This window comes from Hibiscus syriacus, unplaced genomic scaffold (assembly GCF_006381635.1).
Source record: "Hibiscus syriacus cultivar Baekdansim isolate YM2019G1 unplaced genomic scaffold, ASM638163v2 tig00003721_pilon, whole genome shotgun sequence".
Lineage (NCBI taxonomy): Eukaryota > Viridiplantae > Streptophyta > Magnoliopsida > Malvales > Malvaceae > Hibiscus > Hibiscus syriacus.
In genome coordinates, this window is record NW_024061981.1 from 3,874,077 (window position 1) to 3,896,765 (window position 22,689).

Consider the following 22,689-nt stretch of genomic DNA (forward strand, 5'->3'; position numbering starts at 1 on the left):
GAACTTTTGGCTTCTTGGTTTGCACAACTAACCTTTTACCTCAACTAATAGGTACTTAGGCCTGAATGTGGTTGGGAGCCAGTTTCACTTACTGATTTGATAACCTCTGGCTCTGTCAAAAAAGTGTATAGAAAGGCCACATTATGCGTCCATCCTGATAAGGCTCAGCAGAAAGGTGCCACACTTGAACAGAAATATATTGCTGAAAAAGTTTTCTATATTCTCAAGGTACGCCGTGAATCTCACTATGATTTACAAGGAGGCATTTATTTTAAAATTGGTTGTCTCCTCAAGGACCACTTTACATCCTTTACAAAAAAATGGGTAAAATGAAGTTCAAAACTCTGATTTTGGTGTGGCTGGTTCAGTCTATCAACTACTTATAAGTAGTGATGTATCTTCAAGTAAACTTGTTTCGTTTAGATGATTTTTTTTGTTAGAATATCCGGGATCAGATTAGAGTATTTCAGGAATGCTAAATATCCTATCTTTTTCGTTTTTTTGGACACCAAGCAAACAGCAAGCTTAAAGCATCCAATGAATAAGTTTGTTTTATAGTTTTGTATGTAAGCAAATGGAAAAATTAAGTTTTAACAAGACTAAGGAAAAGAAAAGAAAAGAAAACAACCTAATATGCCTGGTTTTATAATCATTTTATTATGCATTGAAACAGGAAGCTTGGAACAAGTTCAACAAGGAAGAACTTTCTTAGAACCTAGAAGGTATAGTTCATTCGATGAGCTGAGCTATTTTTATTTGTCAATGGTTCATTTTTGGAACTGAAGTTACGAGTCAAGCCTTCGTTGTGTTATGAGTTTGCAAGGGCACCATACGAACATTGCCGTTGCTAATTAGCGAACTTTTTATCAAGAGATGAGATGCTTGTTAAGGAACCAAACTTTTTCATGCATGGCTGTAAATTAATATGGATTTGGGGGAAGCAAGTAGATTCCACAATGTTTACTAAACCTGTTTCATTTGATGATGCCATATATAGAATTTTCTTCTCTTATATTTTGTTTCAGCTACAATGATTCTAATTCCACTTTGTTTTCAAAACATTGCATGTGTTGTAATTTCGGTTTAATTGTATTAACTACCATTCCATTTTAGTGTGATTTCAGACATTGGTTTTATGTAAATATGGCGTTAAGAAGAAGTACAGTTTCATTCCAAAGTTATTAAACCGTGAGATTTTTCTACAAAGATCAATGTTCTGTTTTCCCAAAATAAGGAAATTCCAGTACTATATGATTATTGTAAGAATTTCAAAGAGACATGCACATAGTGAAAGTGGTTTATTTGGGTAAAGATAGAAGTAGAACAAAATCATACAAAATATTATATGAAAACAAACTTAAAGAGGATTCATTTCACTTTTAATAGCAGCAGCCAGCTGATCGTAGGCTTCTCCCCAAGCATTCTTCATTTCTGGAGACCACAATTCTGGTACTGCTTCCTTTATGGTCTCCAACAATGCGTATTTTGTAACCTACACGATGCATTGGCAATGGTAAATGGAGTTCACTTGTGACCATATATTTTTTTATGGTGAACAACATGATCATTACCTCAAAATGTTCATCCACGACACCATATTTGAAATGGGTGGCACCTAAATCTTTCAGATTGGATTCTCCCACTGCAACTTTTCCCGTCTTTCGGAGTTGGATAGCTGATTCACAGGTCTGCAAACTAGTCCTTTAGATTCACTATATAAATTGTGGACGAGTCTAAAATACTATTATAAGGTTAAAAAATGACATAAATTAGTTATAATAAAAAAAAAACTTGTAAAAACCTCAACTCTTTATAGTGATCTAGGTAACATTTTCGGTTGAAATCGAAAATATTACGTTCTCTATAAAAGATCAGGTAAATTGTGTAACTATTTTGGTTGTAATAAAAAAAGGTTAACTACAATACATTTTCTATATCTGAAATTATTACCAATTGTGTAATTTTTTAGAGTAGACATAACATTTTAGGTTAAAATCCATGGTAATGTAACATTCTTGGTTATAATCAAAATTATTATCAATTATATAACTTATTAGGTTGAAGCATATAACATTTTAGGTTAAACCGTCGTAAATTAATGGTAGATTAGGCGACATGGCAAAATTACGCAATATAAAATGAGATAAGAAAAAGAAAAAGTAGCATCAACATACCATAACAAACACGGTCATGGCATGGGGTTTGAGTTTGGGGTTTTGCTCTAGAGGGATATCTGAATCCGTCAGAAAGGTGAACAGCTTCTTAGCAGAAGGCGCAATCTCAAAAATCCTGGAAATTTTTAGTTTTTGATCTACTTATTATACTGTAATGAAATAGGATGGATGGTTATCGGTAAATTGGAAAAGTAGAGCACTTAGGTAATCAACCTCAAGAAGAATTTGAGACCAAGTTCACCAGCATTTTTCTTCATGGAATTCCATGATTTGACAACCAAAGCTTCTTGTTCTGGACTAAATGCCCTCACTTTGAATTCCACACCTCTCTTCACACCTTTTTCTGGGAAAGATGGCAATATATATATATATATATATATACGAAGAGATAGTATCTTGTTACCATAAGTTGATGGAAAAGAGAGGGAAAAAGAGTGGAACATCATACTTGAGATGGACTTTGGAGCTGCAAAAACAAGATTTCTCTTGACCCATGAAAACTCCCAGGATTGATGATGCATGAGTATTGATCCATAGTTTTTATTTAAACAAAATTTTGGCACAAGTTTTCCACCAGCTGCAGTGCAGGATAAAAGATGATTAGGATATGATCATATGAACAAACTTTGTAATGAAACGACAGAAAAAGAAAGTCACAAACCATTCGAGAAAAGCATGGGATTAGCTCTTGAAGAAGAAGAAGAGGTGATGGCCGTGAGATTCATATCTAATAATTAAGCGCTCAGACTCTAACCTGCAACAACAACTATATTTCCAGATGGTTTCTTCCCTTTCCGTTTTGTGCACAATGAAAATGGAAAATTGGCCTACAAGTGGACAAAAACTAACCTTTCGATTTCTGAGGAAGCCAACGTTGTTTTCTTTAGGATTTTATTCTGGTGCAGGTGCATGTACTGAGCAAAAAGGCTTTGAAAGTGGAGTGGTTAAAACACCTACTTTTGTTTTTGTTAGGCTTAAATGTAAAGTAAGAAACTCAAATTTATAACTCATTCCAAAAATTGTTTTTTAAACTATTTTTTAAATGAATTTAGTATATAACATTATAAATATTATCATTTTAGTTGTTTGGACTATCAACAACGTTAATTTATTTCGTTAAATAACATGTGTCATAATCTAATAATTTTAAAATTTATTTTTAAAAAAATATTAAAAAAATATTATATTTATAAAAAACCTTAATTTCTTTTAAAATATTAAAAACCCCAAAACACCTAAAATGAAAAGTACATGGTTTTCATTTTATACTTATTTCTTATTGTACCTAGTTTTCATTTTTATTGAACACTATATGTGGTGTCTGGTACATGGTTTGTTGTCGTAACGGATTTAAAAATATTTTTGAAGGTAACTACACATATATTAATAATCCAAAATTTTTAAATGAAATAAACATGAATAAAATTTTGAAGTGAACAACATCAATAAAACAAAGGTAAAAGGGTACTTAAGACCCTCTTACTTTAAAAAAATCAATGTGGTCTTCTACTTTTTTCTTTTTTGCACTCAATGTGACCCTTCAAGTAAAACAAAAGCTTAATGTGATCATTTGACCAATGTTTTCCGTCGTTGACCAACGACTCCGTTACTTTGTGCTGACTTGTCACGTTAAACAGGCCAAAATCATATTTTTCTCTCAATCTGGCCCTCCAACTTAAGAAAATAACTCAATCTGGACCTCCTATTTTCTCTCTTCTATTTTGGTCATAAACTTTAAAAGTTTTCAATTTAATCACTCAACTTTTGAATTACCTCTTTTTAATCATCGTGATTTATTTTATTAATATTTATGTATGATGTAACATTTATTATTCTTATTTTATTAATATATGATTAAAATAATATTAATTAAATTAAAATTTTAAAAATTATATTGAAAAAAATATTCCTAAAATTATAATTAAATTGAAAAAAATATTCCCTCTGTTTTATATATTTCCAAATCTCCACTCTCCTCTTTTTATCCTCTCATTTCATTTTTCTTCCTTTTCAACTAAAGATTTTTTCCCTTTCATTACCAGGTCAAGAGTTTTTCCCCAGTTTTTTCAATTTTTTTTACAAGTTCAATTTGGGTTCACTGAATCTGGTAAAGAAAGAAAAGAAAAAGAAATATTTGGTTGAAAAGAAAAAATGCCACATCATACATAAATATTAATAAAATAAATCATGATGATTAAAATATAAGTAATTCAAAAGTCGAGTGATTAAATTGAAAACTTTTAAAGTTTAATGACCAAAATAGAAGAGAAAAAAAATAGGATTTTGGCCAGTTTAACGTGTCATTTCAGCAAAAAGTAATAGAGTCGTTGGTCAAATGACCACATTGATTTTTTTTTTCTAACTTGAAGGGCCATGTTAGGTGTAAAACCAAGTAGAGGCATACCTTGATTTTTTTCTGAAAAGTATAGGATCTTACGTTGAAAAGTATTAGAACCCCCACAGCGCCCAAAATTGGTACTCAATCGCTTACAGGTTGTCGTAATGGTGGAAATAATGAATTCAAATCGATACTTAAAGTATGATCCATTTGTTAAAGTTAATTAATTTGCTTCGAATTATTTATTAGGGAACATTCCTTAATTTGATAAGAAATCCCGAGATTCGCACGTCCTCCAATGGTAAGGCTATTCCGTTTATTTCTTATCCATAAAGAATATTCCCTTATCAATAAATATGCTTATAGAACTTGAAATAAAAATCAATATTTGTATAAAATAAATTACACAAAAAACATAATGGATCATTAGAATAATAAAATTTAATTAATAAAACGAAATAAATTTATTTCAAGTTTTCATTTCGTTTGAACGTCGTATCGGATTGTACCACTTCGATAAAGTGATACTCTCCACGCTCGTTCTACAAATACGTTATTGGAAATATTTGGATAATATTTAAATAAAGAAATAAAAAGGAAATAAATACAAATAGAAATATGTGAAATAAAATATTTACAACAAATAAAGTTAAGCATATTTATTTACATATGATACAAATGAATACATAACATAAAAATATGTACATAGATAAGGGATTGACATAAATACAAATGAATATTACAACCCAAAATATAATGATCAAAAAGTAAGTATTTATAATTACAAGGACCAGAATGGGAACAACAAAAACTTAAAGGACCAAAATACTACAAACAGGAATTTAAGGGAATAAAATTGGAAAAAATAGACATTTAAAGGACTAAAATAGAAAAATAGAAACTTAAGGGATTAAATAGTGAATACAAACATTTAAAGGACTAAAATAGCAAAAACAAAAACTTAAGGGACTAAAACAACAAAAACAAAAATTTTAAAGACTAAACTGATATTGACAGAACCTGAAAGGACCTAATAAACAAATATGAACAAATTAGAGCCCCGATAATCAATTTAAAATAAATGCAGGGACCAGGAACAAAAATAACCCATAAATAACATTTACAGACTAAAATAAAATAAACAAGAAACATGGAGGACTAAATAATAATTAATCATAAATGCCAAATAATTACTAAAATAAAATACTTGCAAATATAGTGGCCAAATAATAATTAAACCAAAAGTAAAACTGTGACTAAAATAATAAATTTACAAATATCATTCCCAAAGTCAAACATTAACAAAAATCATATGGCATATAATAGCAGGACTAAAACATAAATAATGAAACATGAATACTCAAAATCAAATAAAGTGAAACTTCATTAAATGCTTCAATATGGTATTATAATACCCTGGGGACTAAAAGTATAGTTATCCCATAACTTGAAAACACGGATGGGGTTGGGGGCAAAACGACTGCGTTTTGACTTGGGTATTTATACCCAAACTCATGCCTAATATCTCCCAACTCCCCTCATTTGCTTCATCAAAAAAAAACCAAAGGTGAGTGAGTTCTATGAACTCTCTCAACTTCCCTCATCGGAGAAGAAAGAGTTGCCCCACACCGGTGATACCTATGGTGGCCCACGGTGGCCGGAGGGAGAGAAAACCAACCGAAAGTTTCGTATCACCACTCTAAAACCAAAACCCAACGCCGTTTAGCCTAAAACAACCCCTAAACTCTTAGATCTAGGTTGTTACCTTTCGAAGCAACTAGAAGCCGGCGACCTTTTGTTCCAGACTTGCTTCGAACCACGATGAGAATCCTCTCTCTCTATTTTTTCTGGTTTTCTTTGTTTTGGGTTCTAATAGGTTGATTGGTTCTTTTTATTTTTCTATCTTTTTTTTTTCTTTTGCTTTATCTCGTTTTTCTTCTGGTTTGGTTCGATGTCTTGTTTAAATGGGAAGTAGGTTTTTTTTGTTTTCTTTTTCCCTAAATGGTCCCCTTTTCTTTCTTTTTATCTTTCTCTTCTTTTATGTTGATTTGTGATGGCTTGATAGATTTAGACTTCTACTGCTATCGAGGAAGAAATAGGGTATGAATACACTATTTCGGCTAGTTTGACAACCTGGATTGCCTCGAGATTTTGGTTATTTATTTTTTTATTTCCCTACCATTTCTACTGTTGATTTTCATTGTTTGATGGATTTGTGAAGATCGGTTTCGATGGTAGTGGCTCAGGAAGTTAACGACGGTTGAGCTGGTGTTAACGACAGTAGCTGCTGAAGTTAGGGTTTATAACCCTAATTGCTTTTGGGTGATCTGGACCATTGGATGAGTCCAGATCTAACGATGGAGATCAGGGGCGACTGGGCAGAAGCTGATGAAACCCTAGCTGGTCTGGAGTTGGGCCTCGGGTCGGATCCGGGTAGACCTGGATCGGTTGTAATCTGGGTTTGTCTGAGTGGGCTGCTGATTGGGTCTAGTAGGATACTTTGAAATGGCTTTTGGGCTTGAGTTGTAATCTGCAAAAACTGTAACAATAATTTATTAATAATAATAATTATAATAATAATAATAATATAATAATAAATAATAATATAATATAATATTTTTTCGAGACCTAGATAAAAACGGGTGTCAACAACTACTCTTATTTGCACATTCTTGTGTTAACAAAAATTGGGCAAAGACGAAAAGACAAAAAGTTTATCTGGTTCTCTTTTTGATTGGTTTTAAAATTTGATATGGGTTGATTTGGGGACGACACGACTCATACGTGATGAAGAGGACTAGTCGTCTAAGGGTGACACAGCTCCTACGTGATGATGAGATCTTGTCGGTGGATGACATATCTCATACGTGATGAAGAGTTTTGGCCTTCTTTAGGAAGGGGTGATAACACGATTCCTACGCGATGAGGACGACTAGTTATCTAGGGGTGACACGGCTCCTACGTGTTGAGGAGGTCTGGTCGGTGGATAACACGGTTCCTATGTGATGAGGATGATAGGCTATTTTTAGGGATGATAACACGGTTCCTACGTGATGAGGATGGATGGTTATCTAAGGGTGACACGGCTCCTACGTGATGATGAGGTCTGGTCAGGGGATAACACAATTCCTACGTGATGAGTATGGTAGGCCATCTTTAGGGATGATAACATGGTTTCAACATGATGAGGACAACTGGTTATCTAAGGGTGACATGGCTCCTACGTAATAAAGAGGTCTGGTCGGGGGATGACACGGTTCCTACGTGATGAGGATGATATACCACCTTTAGGGATGATAACACTGTTCCTACGTGATGATGACAGTTGGTTATCTGAGGGTGACACGACTCCTACGTGATGAGGAGGTCTGTTCGGAGGATGACACGGTTCCTACGTGATGAGGACGATAGGCCATCTTTAAGGATAATGGTTTCAAGAGAAAACGAATCGAAGATGATGCTTCAAGAGAAGCTATCTCAAGGGAGACAAACCCATTTCAAAGGAAATGTTCTCAAAGGTAATAAAACTTGTTTCAAGAGAAACAAACTCAAAGATGGGTTGTTTCAAGAGAAACTGTCTCAAGAGAGACAAAATTTTGTTTTAAGAGAAATAATTTCAAAGTTTGTCTTAAAGAAGACTGTCTCAAGTGAGACAAAATTTGTTTTGAGAAAAACAATCTCAAGTGAGATCAACTTTGTTTCAAGTGAAACAAACTCAAAATTTGTATATCAAAGGAAAAATGTCTCAAGCGAGATGATTTTTTTTGAAAGAAATTATCTCAAGCGAGATAAAATTTGTTTTTATAAAACTGTCTCAAGCGAGACAAAATTTTGAATTGAGCAAAACAACATCAAAAGAGACAGATAGTCTGTTTGTTCCTGCATGTTGAAGAAATGTCTTCATAAGATCTAATCGTTGACTTCAGGAAGTCAAATCATTGTTTCTTCAGGTTCGAGATAAATGGTCATTTCCAAACATTAATTTCCTGAAAGATCAAAATGATGCATTTATGACTGACTATCTTGGATATTATGATGTATGCCAAGATGAAATTTATTTGTTGTGTTTGGTTTGATGAATTATTGAGTTTGTCCTCAAGAGAGGGGAAAAATGTCTTTAATGCACATGATGATGAATGTTTGATGCAAAGATGAAAATTTCATGTATCATGTATGGATGTGTTGATGTATGTTTTCTTGGTGGGAATGATTGCATGGGCAAGCTTCATTTTATCTCTAATTCAGTTTGTCTTCATTTCCACCAGGGTGTACTCCTGTAAACCTCGACCTGAGACAATTTGTTTTTCTTGCCCCATCAAATTTTGCCCCAAAAATCTGTCCCTCTTGCCCAACTTTGATCTTGAGCTTCATAGAGATATTCGTTGAATTCCAAGATATGCCTCCAGAGAGATTATCTTGTTTGAAAATGTTTTTCTTCTTTTGAAAACAAGTTGACGAAGAAAGAATATGTGAATTTTCATTGTCAAATGAACTAAAATATTGCCCCTTTTTCGGCCTCACAATTGGAGCAAATCACAAAAATATGAATTCATTGAATATCAAAAATCAAATGCTCTTTTAATATTTGATAACTACAAATCTTTGACAAATATCAAGATCGAAAGGTTGGTTTTGAGGTTTGCTACCTAAATTATAAGGTTTGTTTCATCGATTAGTCGTCGTGAAGATTAGGACATGCCTCAATTTTTAATTTGGCATTTTGATTGGAGGCGAAAAAAATGACGCAACTAGCATAGTCAGTTGTTAAACTTTTTAGAACACTTATGTTTCAGTTCTCTAAAATGTTCGATTTGTTCAAGCTTCGTAAACTCACCTATTCAAGGTAGTTCAGAAATATAGGTCTAAAAATGAGATTTCTGAGTGCTCGTCTGAAGTTGACTATAACAGGTGTTCCTCAACTCCCTTAGTCCATATTCACTTAAACTCCTTATTTAGTAAATTTGATTTAACTTGCCATTGTTTGGCTAGCTGAATTCAACTTTATTGTACATATATATTTTAATTGCTTTTGTTTGGTTAGCTGAAGGATTCATGTCGTCACAAAGTCTTCGACTTGACAATCACAGTGGAGCAAAAATTAAATTTCCATGTACCTGATCAATGTCATGGTTTGAATGTAATCTATTCATAAAGCCAGGGCTTTCGAGTTTCCTCTATAACCAATTGCTTTAGTGGAGTAGCTCAGCTTTATTGTATACATATACATACATACATATATATATATATATATATATATTCTGGGTATACAGATTCTATTTCTTAAGCTCGCTGAGGAAAACCTGTTATAGTCCCGGTGTTTGTTGAAGGTCAAGAAATATCATCGTTAGAGTTTAATTCCCAAGAAACTAACCTAAACTAGATTCACCTACTTTATCATTCCATCTGAGAAGATCATGATCATCATTGAACGCCATTAACAGAAGTAGAACTAATTAGTTTTGTAATTTCATGTGCTAGTTGCTCCATTTCGTCCATTCCTAACACATACCTGAATTCCAAGATAATTGACTGTATATGCGAGGAAAGAGTTAGCTTGGTTCCTTCAAGAGAAATGTATGGATTCTGGTGCATATTTATATTAGGATCAAGGGGTGGGCTCAATTTGTCAAATATTTACAAACTAAATTATTAAAAAGCTTTTAATTAAAATGATATTCAAAGAATTTCAAGATTGAAATTTGCTCATTGTTCATTTCCTAAGAAGGAACCATTTTAATGAAAATGTTCGAACGTCAAGTGACTTACAAACATTTAAACATAAGAAGTACAAAAGAAAAAAAAGTTCAAACAAGATGACATACAACAAAACTATCCGATGGATGCCCCAACTGACTCCCGATCAGAATGTCCCATCACATTGAATGTCAATGCCCCTGAATCGATCAGATCTTAGACCTTGTGCTTCAATGCCCCACAATTCTCAGTGGTGTGCCATGATCTCCCAATGTGATAGCTGCATATGGCGTTTATATCATGGCCTTCAGGATATGGGACTTCTCTAGGTTTGGATTGAACTGAAGTCACAAGATTCTTCTTAACTAGCATTGGGAGAAATTCCTCATACATCATTGGGATTGGATTTATACGAGTCTTTTCATGGAAGAAATTATGAGGTTTGATCCCAAAACTAACTAGATAAGATCCCACAATGTTAATCTCAGCTCTTTCCTCAATGTCAGTACTGATAGTGCCACTTATCTAGCCATTCTTGACTATTCTTTCGATCATTTCTCCACACATGATGATATCAGAGAAACTCTTGGTGGTAGCTCTTATCACGTAGTCGATATATAGAGGCTTCAATGTATTGATGAATAGAGTGATGAACTTTCTTTCAGTCATTGGTAGATGCACTTGTGATACGACATCCCTCCATCGTTGAGCATATTGTCGGAAGCTTTCACCACTCTTCATCTCTATATTCTGCAGCGTTGTTCAATCATGGGCCATATTAATCATGTCCTTGTATTGGCCCATAAAGGTACTAGCCAAATCCTTCCATGAGAAGACTTGAGTATGATTAAGTTGATTATACCACCTTGAAGTGGGTCCAATCAAACTGTCTTGGAAGTAGTGGATCAACATTTGATTATTGTTGGTGTACCCAAACATCTTTCGAATAAACATCGTGAGATGGGCATTAAGACAACTAGTTCCATCGTATTTTTCAAAGTCGGACATCTTGAATTTGGGCGGAAGCACCAAGTTATGAACTAAGACTAGTTCTGTTGCATCCATTTCATTGTGAGAGCTATGTCCTCTCATTCCCTTGAATGTCTCCCTGCACCACTTTTTCAAATTCTCTGGATCTCATTGTTGGCTCTTTTCATCTTATCAGGATTTGGCATGTTGTGATTAGTAGAATTACCCCGAGGATTTATCACAGTTGTACGAGTTTTAGTGGCTGAGAAGCCTACTTGGTGGCTTGGAAGCTTGCGGGGTGAAATGAGTAATTGGGGACTAGCACGGGCTATCACATATTTAGAGGTTTCATAGGTTGAGGAAATCTTCTCTTTGCCTCTTTCCTGGTTAAGCCCAGTCATCTTTGCTACAATTTGATTAACCAAGTCATATTGGTTTTGCAAAATACGATCCATGGTGGCCTTTTGCACCTGTTCCATTTTAGCTTCCCACTTTGTTTGCATCTTTTGCAAACTCTCTTCCAATTATTTCTTCAGCTTCTCAAATTTAGCTTTCATTCTCAGTACTGTGTGAATGCAATTGCACAGTTAAAAGCACTTCCTCAAAGTTCCCCACGATATATGATTAATGCATGTAAGAAATGCTTAAATGAATGCCATGCAAAATGCAATGATGCAAATGCATATGCAAAAATATTGATCCCAATGATGAATATAGTATAACAATTTTCACCAGAAATAAAAACCTTCACATTACAAGATAGTCCGCTTTACAGAGATGCCTTCACTTAGATGTTGAGTCTGAAGTGAATCACTACTTCGTCTCGGATCTTTGTCCTTGCAAATGATGTCCCTCAATTGCTCTGTAATCTGACTCCGTTAATGCCCCGGTGGTATTGAAGTCAATGGGTCGCTCTTTGATGACTAGCGATGAAACGATCATAAATAAGAATCTACTGCTGGATTACTCCTCGGATCAATAGATCATCATTTTAGTCTCGAATGTTGCACGATCTTCGAGCAAGTCTCATTCTGGAATCTCTGAACTTCTTTTAACCTTCGGTGCATGTTTGTGTACACGATTGCTTGGTTGAAATTTTTTATCTCTTCTTGTGAAGATTTTCTCTCTAATATCCCCTTACGGATCAACACTTTCACATTTTGTCATGTCGATGCAAATGCAATGCAAAGAATGAAGAAAAATGACATAAACAAAATAATAGAAATAAGTTAGCACATGTAAGGTAATCGATACAGATAAAAATGTTATTCAAAGATGAATATAACACCTACCCTGTCATGATATCTACCCGAACATGATTTAATTAAATAACATCCTACCCGAACATGTTTTCTACCCAAAACTGATTATTTCAAGAAAATAATCCTAACCACATGACATCTAGTTTGCATGCTTTTATTTGAAAAGAAAATATATTCTACGAACTTAAGGAAAAAGATAAAGGTTTAGAAATGATCCTCCTTTGTGTACACTTACTTTGGGTACCTACTGACGGGCAAAGGTTCAATATGACTATACCTAAAATGGTCGTTCTATGGTTTACTATATGCATGATTTTGGCTTTAACAGAAAAAGGGTACCTGAATTGTCCTTGATGTCGGTCCCCCTTGGGCTGCCAAACCCTCGATCCTCACCCATTACAGGTTTCGAACGGAACGAGTTCAATTCGAGGTGATTCACTACCTTATACCTATACGAGGAATAAATTCGTACGAAGGTATAAGGTATGTATCCCATGGGTTATTTGCTAAAACTCATACGAATAATAATTCTTACGAGAGTAAAGCATTCACTGCGACCTATTTGGATCGAAGCTCATGTTATACAAATACACGTGATTTGTGTGAGGAGGAGCGTACCTACCTTTGACCAAAAAAACGAACAAATAAAACTCTCAACAAAACTTGGACAGAGCTGAAAACAAAAATTAAAATGTTAGTATGACAATTAAAAATTCAATAAAAGGATCATAGGTTAACTAAAGACTCAAACTCATAATTTCCTCCAAACGACAATGTGTAAGCGACTTACAGCCTGACTCTCTAAAAAAATATCCCAGCAGAGTCGCCAAGATATCATAACCATTTTTTGGAAAAAAACAATTAACCATTATTTTAAAAACTATTATGACTTTAATTTGAAAAATTGGTGGTTTTGAATTGATTTGAAATAAATTGAAAGGGATTCGCCATCGACCTTTCGGTTATGTAGGTTAAATACCTAAAAATGTCTTTTAAAATAATTTTTAATTGTTACTCAATCACTTACACGTTGTCGTAATAGTGGAAATAATGAATTCAAATCGGTACTTAAAGTATGATCCATTTTTTAAAGTTAATTAATTTGCTTCGAATTATTTATTAGGGAACATTCTTTAATTTGATAAGAAATCATGAGATTCGTATGTCTTCCAATGGGTCGTCTATTTCGTCTATTTCTTATCCGTAAAGAATATTCACTCATCAATAAATATGCGTATAGAACTTGAAATAAAAATCGATATTTGTATAAAATAAATTACACAAAAAATGTAATGGATCATTTGAATAATAAAATTTAATTAATAAAACGAACTAAATTTATTTCAAGTTTCCATTTCGTTTGAACGTCGTATCGGATTGTACCACTTCAATAAAGTGATACTCTCCACGCTCGTTCTACAAATACGTTATTGGAAATATTTGGATAATATTTAAATAAAGAAATATAAAGGAAATAAAGACAAATAAAAATATGCAAAGTAAAATATTTACAACAAATAAAGTTAAACATATTTATTTACATATGATACAAATGAATACATAACATAAAAATATGTACATAGATAAGGGATTGACATAAATACAAATGAATATTACAACCTAAAATATAATGATCAAAAAGTAAGTATTTATAATTATAAGGACCAGAATGGGAACAACAGAAACTTAAAGGACCAAAATAGTTCAAAGAGGAACTTAAGGTATTAATATAGCAAAAACAAATATTTAAAGGACTAAAATAGAAAAATAGAAACTTAAGGGACAAAATAGTGAATACAGACATTTATAGGACTAAAATAGAAAAAATAGAAACTTAAGGGATTAAAATAACAAAAATAGAAATTTAAAAGACTAAACTGGTATTAAAAGAAACTGGAAGGACCTAATAAACAAATATGAACAAATTAGAGCCCCAATAATCAATTTAAAATAAAAATAGGGACCAGAATAAAAATAACCCATAAATAACATTTATAGACTAAAATAAAATAAACAAGAAACATGGAGGACTAAAAAATAATTAATGTTAAATGCCAAATAGTGACTAAAATAAAATATTTGCAAATATGGTGGCCAAAAAATAATTAAACAAAAAGTAAAACAATGACTAAAATAATAAATTTACAAATATCATTCCCAAAGTCAAACATTAACAAAAATCATATGGCCTATAATAGCATGACTAAAACATAAATAATGAAACATGAATACTCAAAATCAAATAAAGTGAAACTTCATTAAATGCTTCAATATGAGATTACAAAACCCTAGGGACTAAAAGTGTAGTTATCCTATAACTCGAAAACACGAATGGGGTTGGAGGAAAAAGGGTTGCGTATTGACTTGGGTATTTATATCCAAACCCTTGCCTAATATCTCCCAACTCCCCTCGTTTGCTTTATCTCAACTCCCTTATCGGGGAAGAAAGGGTCGCCCTACACCGACGGCACCTATGGTGGCCCATGACGGCACCTATGGTGGCCCATGACGGCGTACGGTGGCCAAAAGGAGAGGAAACAAACCGAAAGTTTCGTCTCACCACCCTAAAACCGAAACCCAACCCCATTTAGCCTAAAACAACCCCTAAACTCCTAGATCTATATTGTTACCTTTCGAAGCAACTACAAGTTGGCGACCTTTAGAGTTCCGTACTTGCTTTGAACCACGGTGAGAAACCTCTCTCTCTATTTTTTCTGGTTTTCTTTGTTTTGGGTTCGAATAGGTTGATTGGTTCTTTTTGTTTTTCTATTTTGTTTTCTTTTGCTTTCTCTTGTTTTTCTTCTGGTTTGATTCAGTGTCTTGTTTGAATGGGAGGTAGTTTTTTTTTGTTTTCTCTTTCCCTAAATGGTCCCTTTTTCTTTATGTCTTTCTCTTCTTTTATGTTGATATGTGATGGCTTGATTGATTTAGACTTCTGTTGCTACCAAGGAAGAAATAGGGTATGAATACGTTATTTCGACTAGATTGACAACCCCTGATTGCCTTAGGATTTCTAGTTGTTGTTTATTTTTTATTTCCCTTCCACTTCTACTGTTGATTGTCATTGTTGGATGGATTTTTACAGATCGACTCCGATGAAGGCGGCTCGGGAAGTCAACGGCGGTTGAGCTGGTGTTAATAATGACTGCTGTTGAAGTTAGGGTATAAAACCCTAATTGCTTTAGGTGATTTGGACCATTGGATGGGCCTAGATCCAACGATGGAGATCAAGGGCGACTGGGCAGAAGTTGATGGAACCCTAACGGGTCTGGAGTTGGGCGTCCAGTCGGATCCGAGTAGACCCGGATCGATTGTAATATGGATTTGTCTGAGTGGGCTGATGATTGAGTCTGGTGGGATACTTTGAAATGGCTTTTGGGTCTGAGTTGTAATACGTAAAAAATGTAATAATAATTTAATAATAATAATAATAATAATTATTATTATTATAATATAATAATAATAATAATAAATAATATAATTTTTTTCGAGACCCGAATAAAAATGAGTGTCTAACATTTTAAAAAAATACAATTGCATTACAACGGGTGTCTAACATTTCAAAAAAAAAAAAAAATACAATTTCATTACGAAACACATAATTAACTGACATTGATTGTATTTTAACCTTAATTATCGCTATCCCTAACCCCAAAACCCTCGGCTGTGCAAAACCAACAACCCTTCATCTTTTCCTCCTTTCTCTGGCCTTCAACGGCATCATTTCAATTGGCAAACGCCTCTAGCCGTATCTCGCAAGGTTCCCTTTTGGCTTATTTTTTCACCATTCCCAATTTCCAGCCAGTTATTTGTTTTTATGTTTGTGTTGATTCTATCTCTTTCGAACCCTTCATTTTTTTTTTGTTTCAGGATAGCGTGGGTCGTTTTAATAAGACAACTACTGGATTGTTCGAGATTATTATCATCTTGTTGACCCTGTTATTCCATAGAGGACCGGAGGCTATCTGATGAGCAGGTTGGTTAACCTTTTATTTTATTATAATACACATGGTTTCTCGGCATTTTATCTGAAATTCTCCTTTTATCAGTAAAAAACATAAAAATAAAATATTAGCGTTATTAAAAATTGATATAAGTCGCTGTCTTTATTTTCTACAATTATCACAAACCCTTGAAAGAACAATCAAAAGTCATCTCTATGCATATGTAATGTGACTTAAAATTTATCAAATTTAGCTTGTTCTATAACGTTTGCGTTTTGTTTTTTGTGCTTAAGGTGAATTCTGATTCGTGTTCGAAGTTAAAAAATGAAAACGGTCAGAGTTTGCATTTCTCATGAAATGTTGGGATGGGTTACATTGGTGAGAAGATATTGTTCCAGCGAAACAACAAGGGATGTTTTAGTTACTAGCAAAAAATTTTGTAAAATCCTGTCTTCTTCTTCACCAGTGGTGCTTGATACTGCTCTTGATCAAAGTGGGCTAAGGGTTTCGCCTGAAGTAGTGGAGGATGTTCTTAAGCGGTTCGAGAATGCAGGTATTGTAGCTTATAGATTCTTTGAATGGGCCGAGAAGCAGCGCAGTTATATGCATAGTGTTAGGGCTTATCATACCATGATTGGATCTTTGGCTAAGATTAGGCAGTATCAAATCATGTGGAATCTTGTGAATGCGATGAAGAGCAAGAGCATGTTGAATGTCGAGACGTTTTGTATTATTATGAGGAAGTATGCAAGGGTTCAGAAAGTGGATGAAGCAGTTTATACTTTTAATGTCATGGATAAGTATGGCATGCAACCGAACTTGGCAGCGTTCAACGCCTTACTAAGTACTTTATGTAAGACCAAGAATGTGAGGAAAGCACAGGAGATTTTCGATGATATGAAAGAGCGATTTGTTCCGGACTCAAAAACTTATAGTATTTTGCTCGAAGGATGGGGCAGGGCCCCAAATTTGCCCAAGGCTAGGGAGATCTACAGAGAGATGATTGATATGGGTTGTGCCCCAGATATTGTGACCTATGGTATAATGGTTGATGTTCTCTGCAAAGCAGGCAGAGTGGATGAAGCAATTGCAATTGTTAGGGAAATGGATTCCAATGGTTGCAGACCAACTTCATTTATATATAGTGTTTTGGTCCATACTTATGGTATAGAAAACAGAATTGAAGATGCCATTGATGCATTCCTGGAGATGGAAAGAAATGGAATCAAGGCTGATGTGGTCGTGTATAATGCTCTGATTGGTGCTTTTTGTAAAGTAAACAAATTAAAGAATGTATATAGGGTCTTAAATGAGATGGATTCTAAAGGTGTGGAACCAAATGCTAGGACTTGTAATATCATTCTCAACAGCTTGATAGGTCGCGGAGAGACGGATGAAGCTTTTAAGGTGTTCCGCAGGATGATTAAAGAATGTGAACCAGATGCAGATACCTATACAATAATGATAAAGATGTTCTGTGAGAGAGATGAGTTAGAAATGGCGTTTAAAGTGTGGAAGTTCATGAAATTGAAGCGGTTTATCCCAAGCATGCACACATATTCAGTTCTCATAAATGGATTATGTGAGAAAGGAAATGCTGCTAAGGCTTGTGTCCTATTAGAAGAGATGCTGGAAAAAGGCATTCAGCCCTCGGGCCCGACATTTGGGAGGTTAAGGCAATTGCTTGTAAAAGAAGGGAGAGAGGATGTACTTAAATTTCTTCAGGAGAAAATGAACCTCCTGATTAAGGAGCCTTTATTTGATTGAAGAATTTCGCCTTTTTAGTCGTTGATAGTGCTGGAGATATGGAATTCAAATACCTGATTATCACATGGAAATAAGAGTACAGAGAAATTTGTGTAGGTAAATTCTCTTATTTTCATCATAAATGTTGTGAAAATTGGTTGTGGAACATGTAAAAGAAAGAAAACTTTTGTACTTCTTTTTTGTTTTCACTTTCTTCCAAAAGAATTTAGTCAATGCATTTCAAGCTTTCATAATTTTAGAATCAATGCAGTGCTTGTGCTTCGATGCCTAAACTTGCTTATATTTCAAATAGACACATAACATAATAGTCATGAAACTTCTATCTTTTACTTTTATTTATACAAGTGTTTACATTTGCTTGAAGGTCTGAAATTGATATCTCCGTGGAAATGAAGCGAATTTTTGAGACACTTCAATATTGTTTGAAGCACAATAGGGAGCATATGCAGCAGCAAGCAGAGGAGTAACAAGCAAGTTCGGTTTAACTTGTGTCGATGGACTCTAGAAACTGATGAAGATGGAGGAAGAGGATTGGCACTGGTTTTTTGGGCGTACATATTGATATCATGCAAGGCTGAGCGCAAGTTCGGGCTCCCTTGATGCCACGGCTTCTTTCATGAGGTAAATGAACTAATCAGCCCTCTTGGTGCGAGGATTTTGCTAATTTCTTTTGTTCGATGTTGAAGAAATCCGTCCTTGAGGGAGTCTGGGGACTTCTAGGTTAGGTAGATTTGTGAAATCTATATTTAAGAAGTCTGCCACCCTGATTATCTGATCTTCTCACAAGAAAGAACAAGAGCTTAAGAGTGTTCATTGAGATCAGGTGAGTACATGATATTAAGTGTACGTGATGTTTAGGGAATTAAGACTTGCGATGAGTCTAATTCCGATAATAGATGACATGAGTACAAGAATATAAGTATAGTATGATATGGTATTTATGAGTACTTGAGTATGATCATGTAGTAATGTGGTGCTAGATGTATATGAGTAAATGCAGAGGTTTAATTGTTGAGTGCATCTTATTATGTGAATCATGTAAATGTATGTATGTGTGATAATAGGTTAGATAGTCATAAGAGATAAAATAAATGATAAAAGATATGTGAAAGTGATGACTTGTATGCGTTTCTATTAGAATGTTACATGATATGCTATGCATGTTAACTGAATTAGGTGATGATATAAGAATATGTATATGCTATGAGATAAGACCTATGTCTATGGGTTATGTGAAAAAGAATACAAGTAAATGTGAAAAGCTATGTGATACGTGAATGTGAATTACATGGAAATATGCTACGTGAAAGTAAACTATGTGCCTATGTGAAAATGTGAAATGGTATAAAAGATAATGCCCATGTTATGTGTTATGAGAGCTATAGGTATAGTTAACATACTAAGAGTCGAGGGTTCTACGTAGGCCACCCTGATTATCTGATCTTGTCCCCTTCTGCAATGACAATGGGAGAAGAATTTAATCACTCATAACGTTGACTTTGTTAATATAAGTTGTTGTCTTCCATTTAAGATTGTGCTTAATGGAATTGAGACTTGTAAAAATCCCTTATATGTCTTTCCATTGTCGAAACCAATCTCATGAGTTATTGAATTCATAATCATGTAAAAGGGAGCTAGGTCTTAGCCCCATATTGCTTGAAAATACTTTAACATGCATTTTTATTTATTTTTATCAATTTTTAATTATAAATAAAATTTTAACTACTTTAAAATTATATTGAAGTACTAGAAAATTAAGTTCTAATTAGTAAAAATAATCCTAATAAAATATAATTGTCATTTTTAACAGTTTTCTAAATTATGTTCATTAATATTAATTAGAAATACGCATTATGTAATTTAAGGTAGCCGACAGAATGGTCAAATTGTCTATTGGCTTTGGAGATGGACAGATGTGGCAAACGGGTCATTCGGTTTAAATTTAGGTCGGATTAATTCAGTTCGGGTCATTTTGAGTCTAGATTATATTCGGTTTAATTTTATTCGAGTTGAATCGGGTCTGATTTGGATTTAGTTAGGGTGTAAAATAAATTGGGTCGGGTTGGGTAGCGGGTTAGATCAATTTTCTAGTTGGGTGATTATCGGATCGGTTGTTTTTCAGTTTAGATCAATATCGGATCGATTGATTTTTGGTGTCGGATTAGCTTAATTCGATTATAAGTCTAATCAAATATATATAGATTTTCGGTTCAAATTGCTTTGGATTCGGATTAATTTTGGATCTGTTAAATTCGATTCGGGTTGTTTTTTTGGTTCAGATTGTTTTTCAGTTTGGGTTAAATTCAGTTCAAGTTATTTCGGTTCGCGTTAATTTCGATTCATATTGTTTTCAATTGAGATCAAATTGGATATGAGTCTATATTGGGTCAACTAAATTTTAGATTGAGTATGGTCCAAATTTCGAATCAAATTTGATCATCATATTCGGATTAATATCGAGTATTAATTCGAATAAATCGGTTTGAATAATCTTGTTCGGGTCAAGTTTGCCAGATCTAGACACGGGTTCGATGTAACAAGATGATAATGCTCTAGCCACTTCCTTAGTTTCTTTTCGATTCAAAAAAATAGTTTTAGAATCGAATATAATTTTATTATTTTTAATTAAGTATTATTAAATAATAAAAAAAAAGTAATTAATAAAGGGTAAGTTTAGGTTGTATTTAAAGTTCAATTAATTAGTAAACTTTATAGAAGTTAGTGGGCTTTTCATCAAATCTCAGTCATTTTTTAAAACCATGATAAGTGGATTCTCTATCAAACTTTGGAGGGTATATTTGAATGAGAAATTTCGAGAAAGAGAAATAGTTTTTTAAATCTTAACAATGAAATTATTCGTTTAGGCAAAAAAATAAGGGCAAATTACGCATTTAGTCACCCACCTATTCCTGCGATTATGTTTTGATTACTCAACCACTTTTTTTTCTTCAAAATATACCTAACATTGAGTTTTGTTTCTGTTTTGGTCACCCACTATTAATAAACTAACGATGATATTGTTGTGTCATGATAAGGTAATGCTACATTATCACTACTTTTTTAAATTGCCGCAGCACCAATAATTTTATTTTTCTTTTAATACGATTATTCATTTCACAAAATTCGTACCGTACAATTATTTTATTGTTGTAAAAAAAGAGTTAGGACATTGGCTTTAACGATGCCCTTTGGAAATATGAGGTTTCCTTGCTCTTCTTCTAGGGTTCATGGTCTATCCTCAAGTTCAGTATGATCGTGTGGGGCTTCGAATTGTCTGATATACACTTGAAAACTAGATATGAAGACACTTATCACACTGACCTTTAACCATCATTTATCATTGATCTAACATTTTTTTTTTGGATTAGTTAGCCTCACATATCACATCACAGAATTATCAACTGACGTTTTTAGATATTTATTACTTTTAATAATATTTTAGATATTTTTAATCTATAAATTTTATGTGACATAGCGACAATACACAATATGACAATATGACGGTTAAAATTGATCAAATGAGTTAGTTGACACAAATTCTCGATTCAAAGGTTTAATTTAATTGATTAGCCTTTTCTTTCTTAATTTGAATAAAAAAATCACGAGTTTAGTTTTTATTCCAGAAGGACCATAAATTAACGAAAATGGATACATAAATTCAAGAAGGACCATTTTATAATTAAATTATAGCTTATAATCTTAGATGAGGTGAGACTGAAATGGACCATTTTATTTTTATGAATAATTAACGAAAAAAATATTTCTCAATCGAGCTAAACTATTTGGAATATATTTATTAATGCCATTCATTTTTTTCTTTTTCTTTTTTCAAAATATTTTGAAATTTTATATTTTTATAATTAAATTTAAATAAATAAAACTAATTTAAGAAGGAGATTAACATAAATTTATAAAATTATTGTCCAAAATCTAATGGATACATGAGAAATTGTTTTAATTTTATTGTTGAGTCCGTCTTTAATTACTTTCACTTATCTTGTGGGTTCGGATTTAGTATTCATATATTACTAAAAGTAGAATTATTGGGTCAGTCGGTAATGGTCCACAAGGTAAGCTATCATGCAAGAGAAGATTTGACACCTACCAAAAGTTTCTTCTACCGCTATAAAAGGAGAATAATCTCATTGCAAAATCATCCAAAGACAGTGCTTCATAATGTCTCTGGCAAACTGTAAGCATTAGTCGTTGTAGTGGTGGCTCTCTTCGCCCCCACTCCCTCACTCGGTTCCTACGACTCAGCCGACTATGGGAAACAACCTAGTCATGTCTATACACCACCCGAAAACAACCTACAATACCATCCAACATCAAAAAAAAAAAAGATCAACCCAAATACAAACCACCAAAAAAGGAAAAACATGAATACAAATCACAGAAGTATGAGAAACCCAAAGAAAAGTCACCTTATCCACCTTCATCTTATTCGCCATCCTTTCTCACCGCCTTATTTACACACACCTTATTCATCAACATCTTATTCACCCCCAAAGAAGGAAAAACACGAATACAAATCACCAAAG

General features: G+C 33.5%; 3 protein-coding genes across 4 annotated transcripts in view; 2 read left to right on the forward strand and 1 right to left on the reverse strand.

Annotated features, from left to right (window-relative positions):
* Window positions 1-964, forward strand: part of LOC120182301 (auxilin-related protein 1-like) — a 28,506-nt gene extending 27,542 nt beyond the window's left edge. For both annotated transcript variants that reach the window (XM_039187300.1, XM_039187293.1), the window contains 2 exons: window positions 52-228; window positions 674-964. In XM_039187300.1, coding sequence (XP_039043231.1) covers window positions 52-228; window positions 674-712 — 216 coding nt within the window. In that variant the 3' untranslated portion in view covers window positions 713-964. The remainder of the gene's footprint in view (window positions 1-51; window positions 229-673) is intronic.
* A 320-nt stretch (window positions 965-1,284) lies between these two features.
* Window positions 1,285-3,021, reverse strand: LOC120182316 (non-symbiotic hemoglobin 1-like). The gene is made up of 6 exons (XM_039187310.1): window positions 2,836-3,021; window positions 2,623-2,751; window positions 2,388-2,517; window positions 2,175-2,289; window positions 1,572-1,688; window positions 1,285-1,492 (listed from the first exon to the last, which is right to left on the reverse strand). The coding sequence occupies exons 1-6, from the start codon at window positions 2,897-2,899 to the stop codon at window positions 1,358-1,360; spliced, it is 690 nt and encodes a 229-aa protein (XP_039043241.1). The 5' UTR covers window positions 2,900-3,021; the 3' UTR covers window positions 1,285-1,357.
* Window positions 3,022-16,065: 13,044 nt separating this feature from the next.
* Window positions 16,066-19,144, forward strand: LOC120182326 (pentatricopeptide repeat-containing protein At1g77360, mitochondrial-like). The gene is made up of 4 exons (XM_039187320.1): window positions 16,066-16,197; window positions 16,308-16,413; window positions 16,675-18,244; window positions 18,513-19,144. The coding sequence occupies exon 3, from the start codon at window positions 16,706-16,708 to the stop codon at window positions 18,146-18,148; it is 1,443 nt and encodes a 480-aa protein (XP_039043251.1). The 5' UTR covers window positions 16,066-16,197; window positions 16,308-16,413; window positions 16,675-16,705; the 3' UTR covers window positions 18,149-18,244; window positions 18,513-19,144.
* The last annotated feature ends 3,545 nt before the right edge of the window (window positions 19,145-22,689 follow it).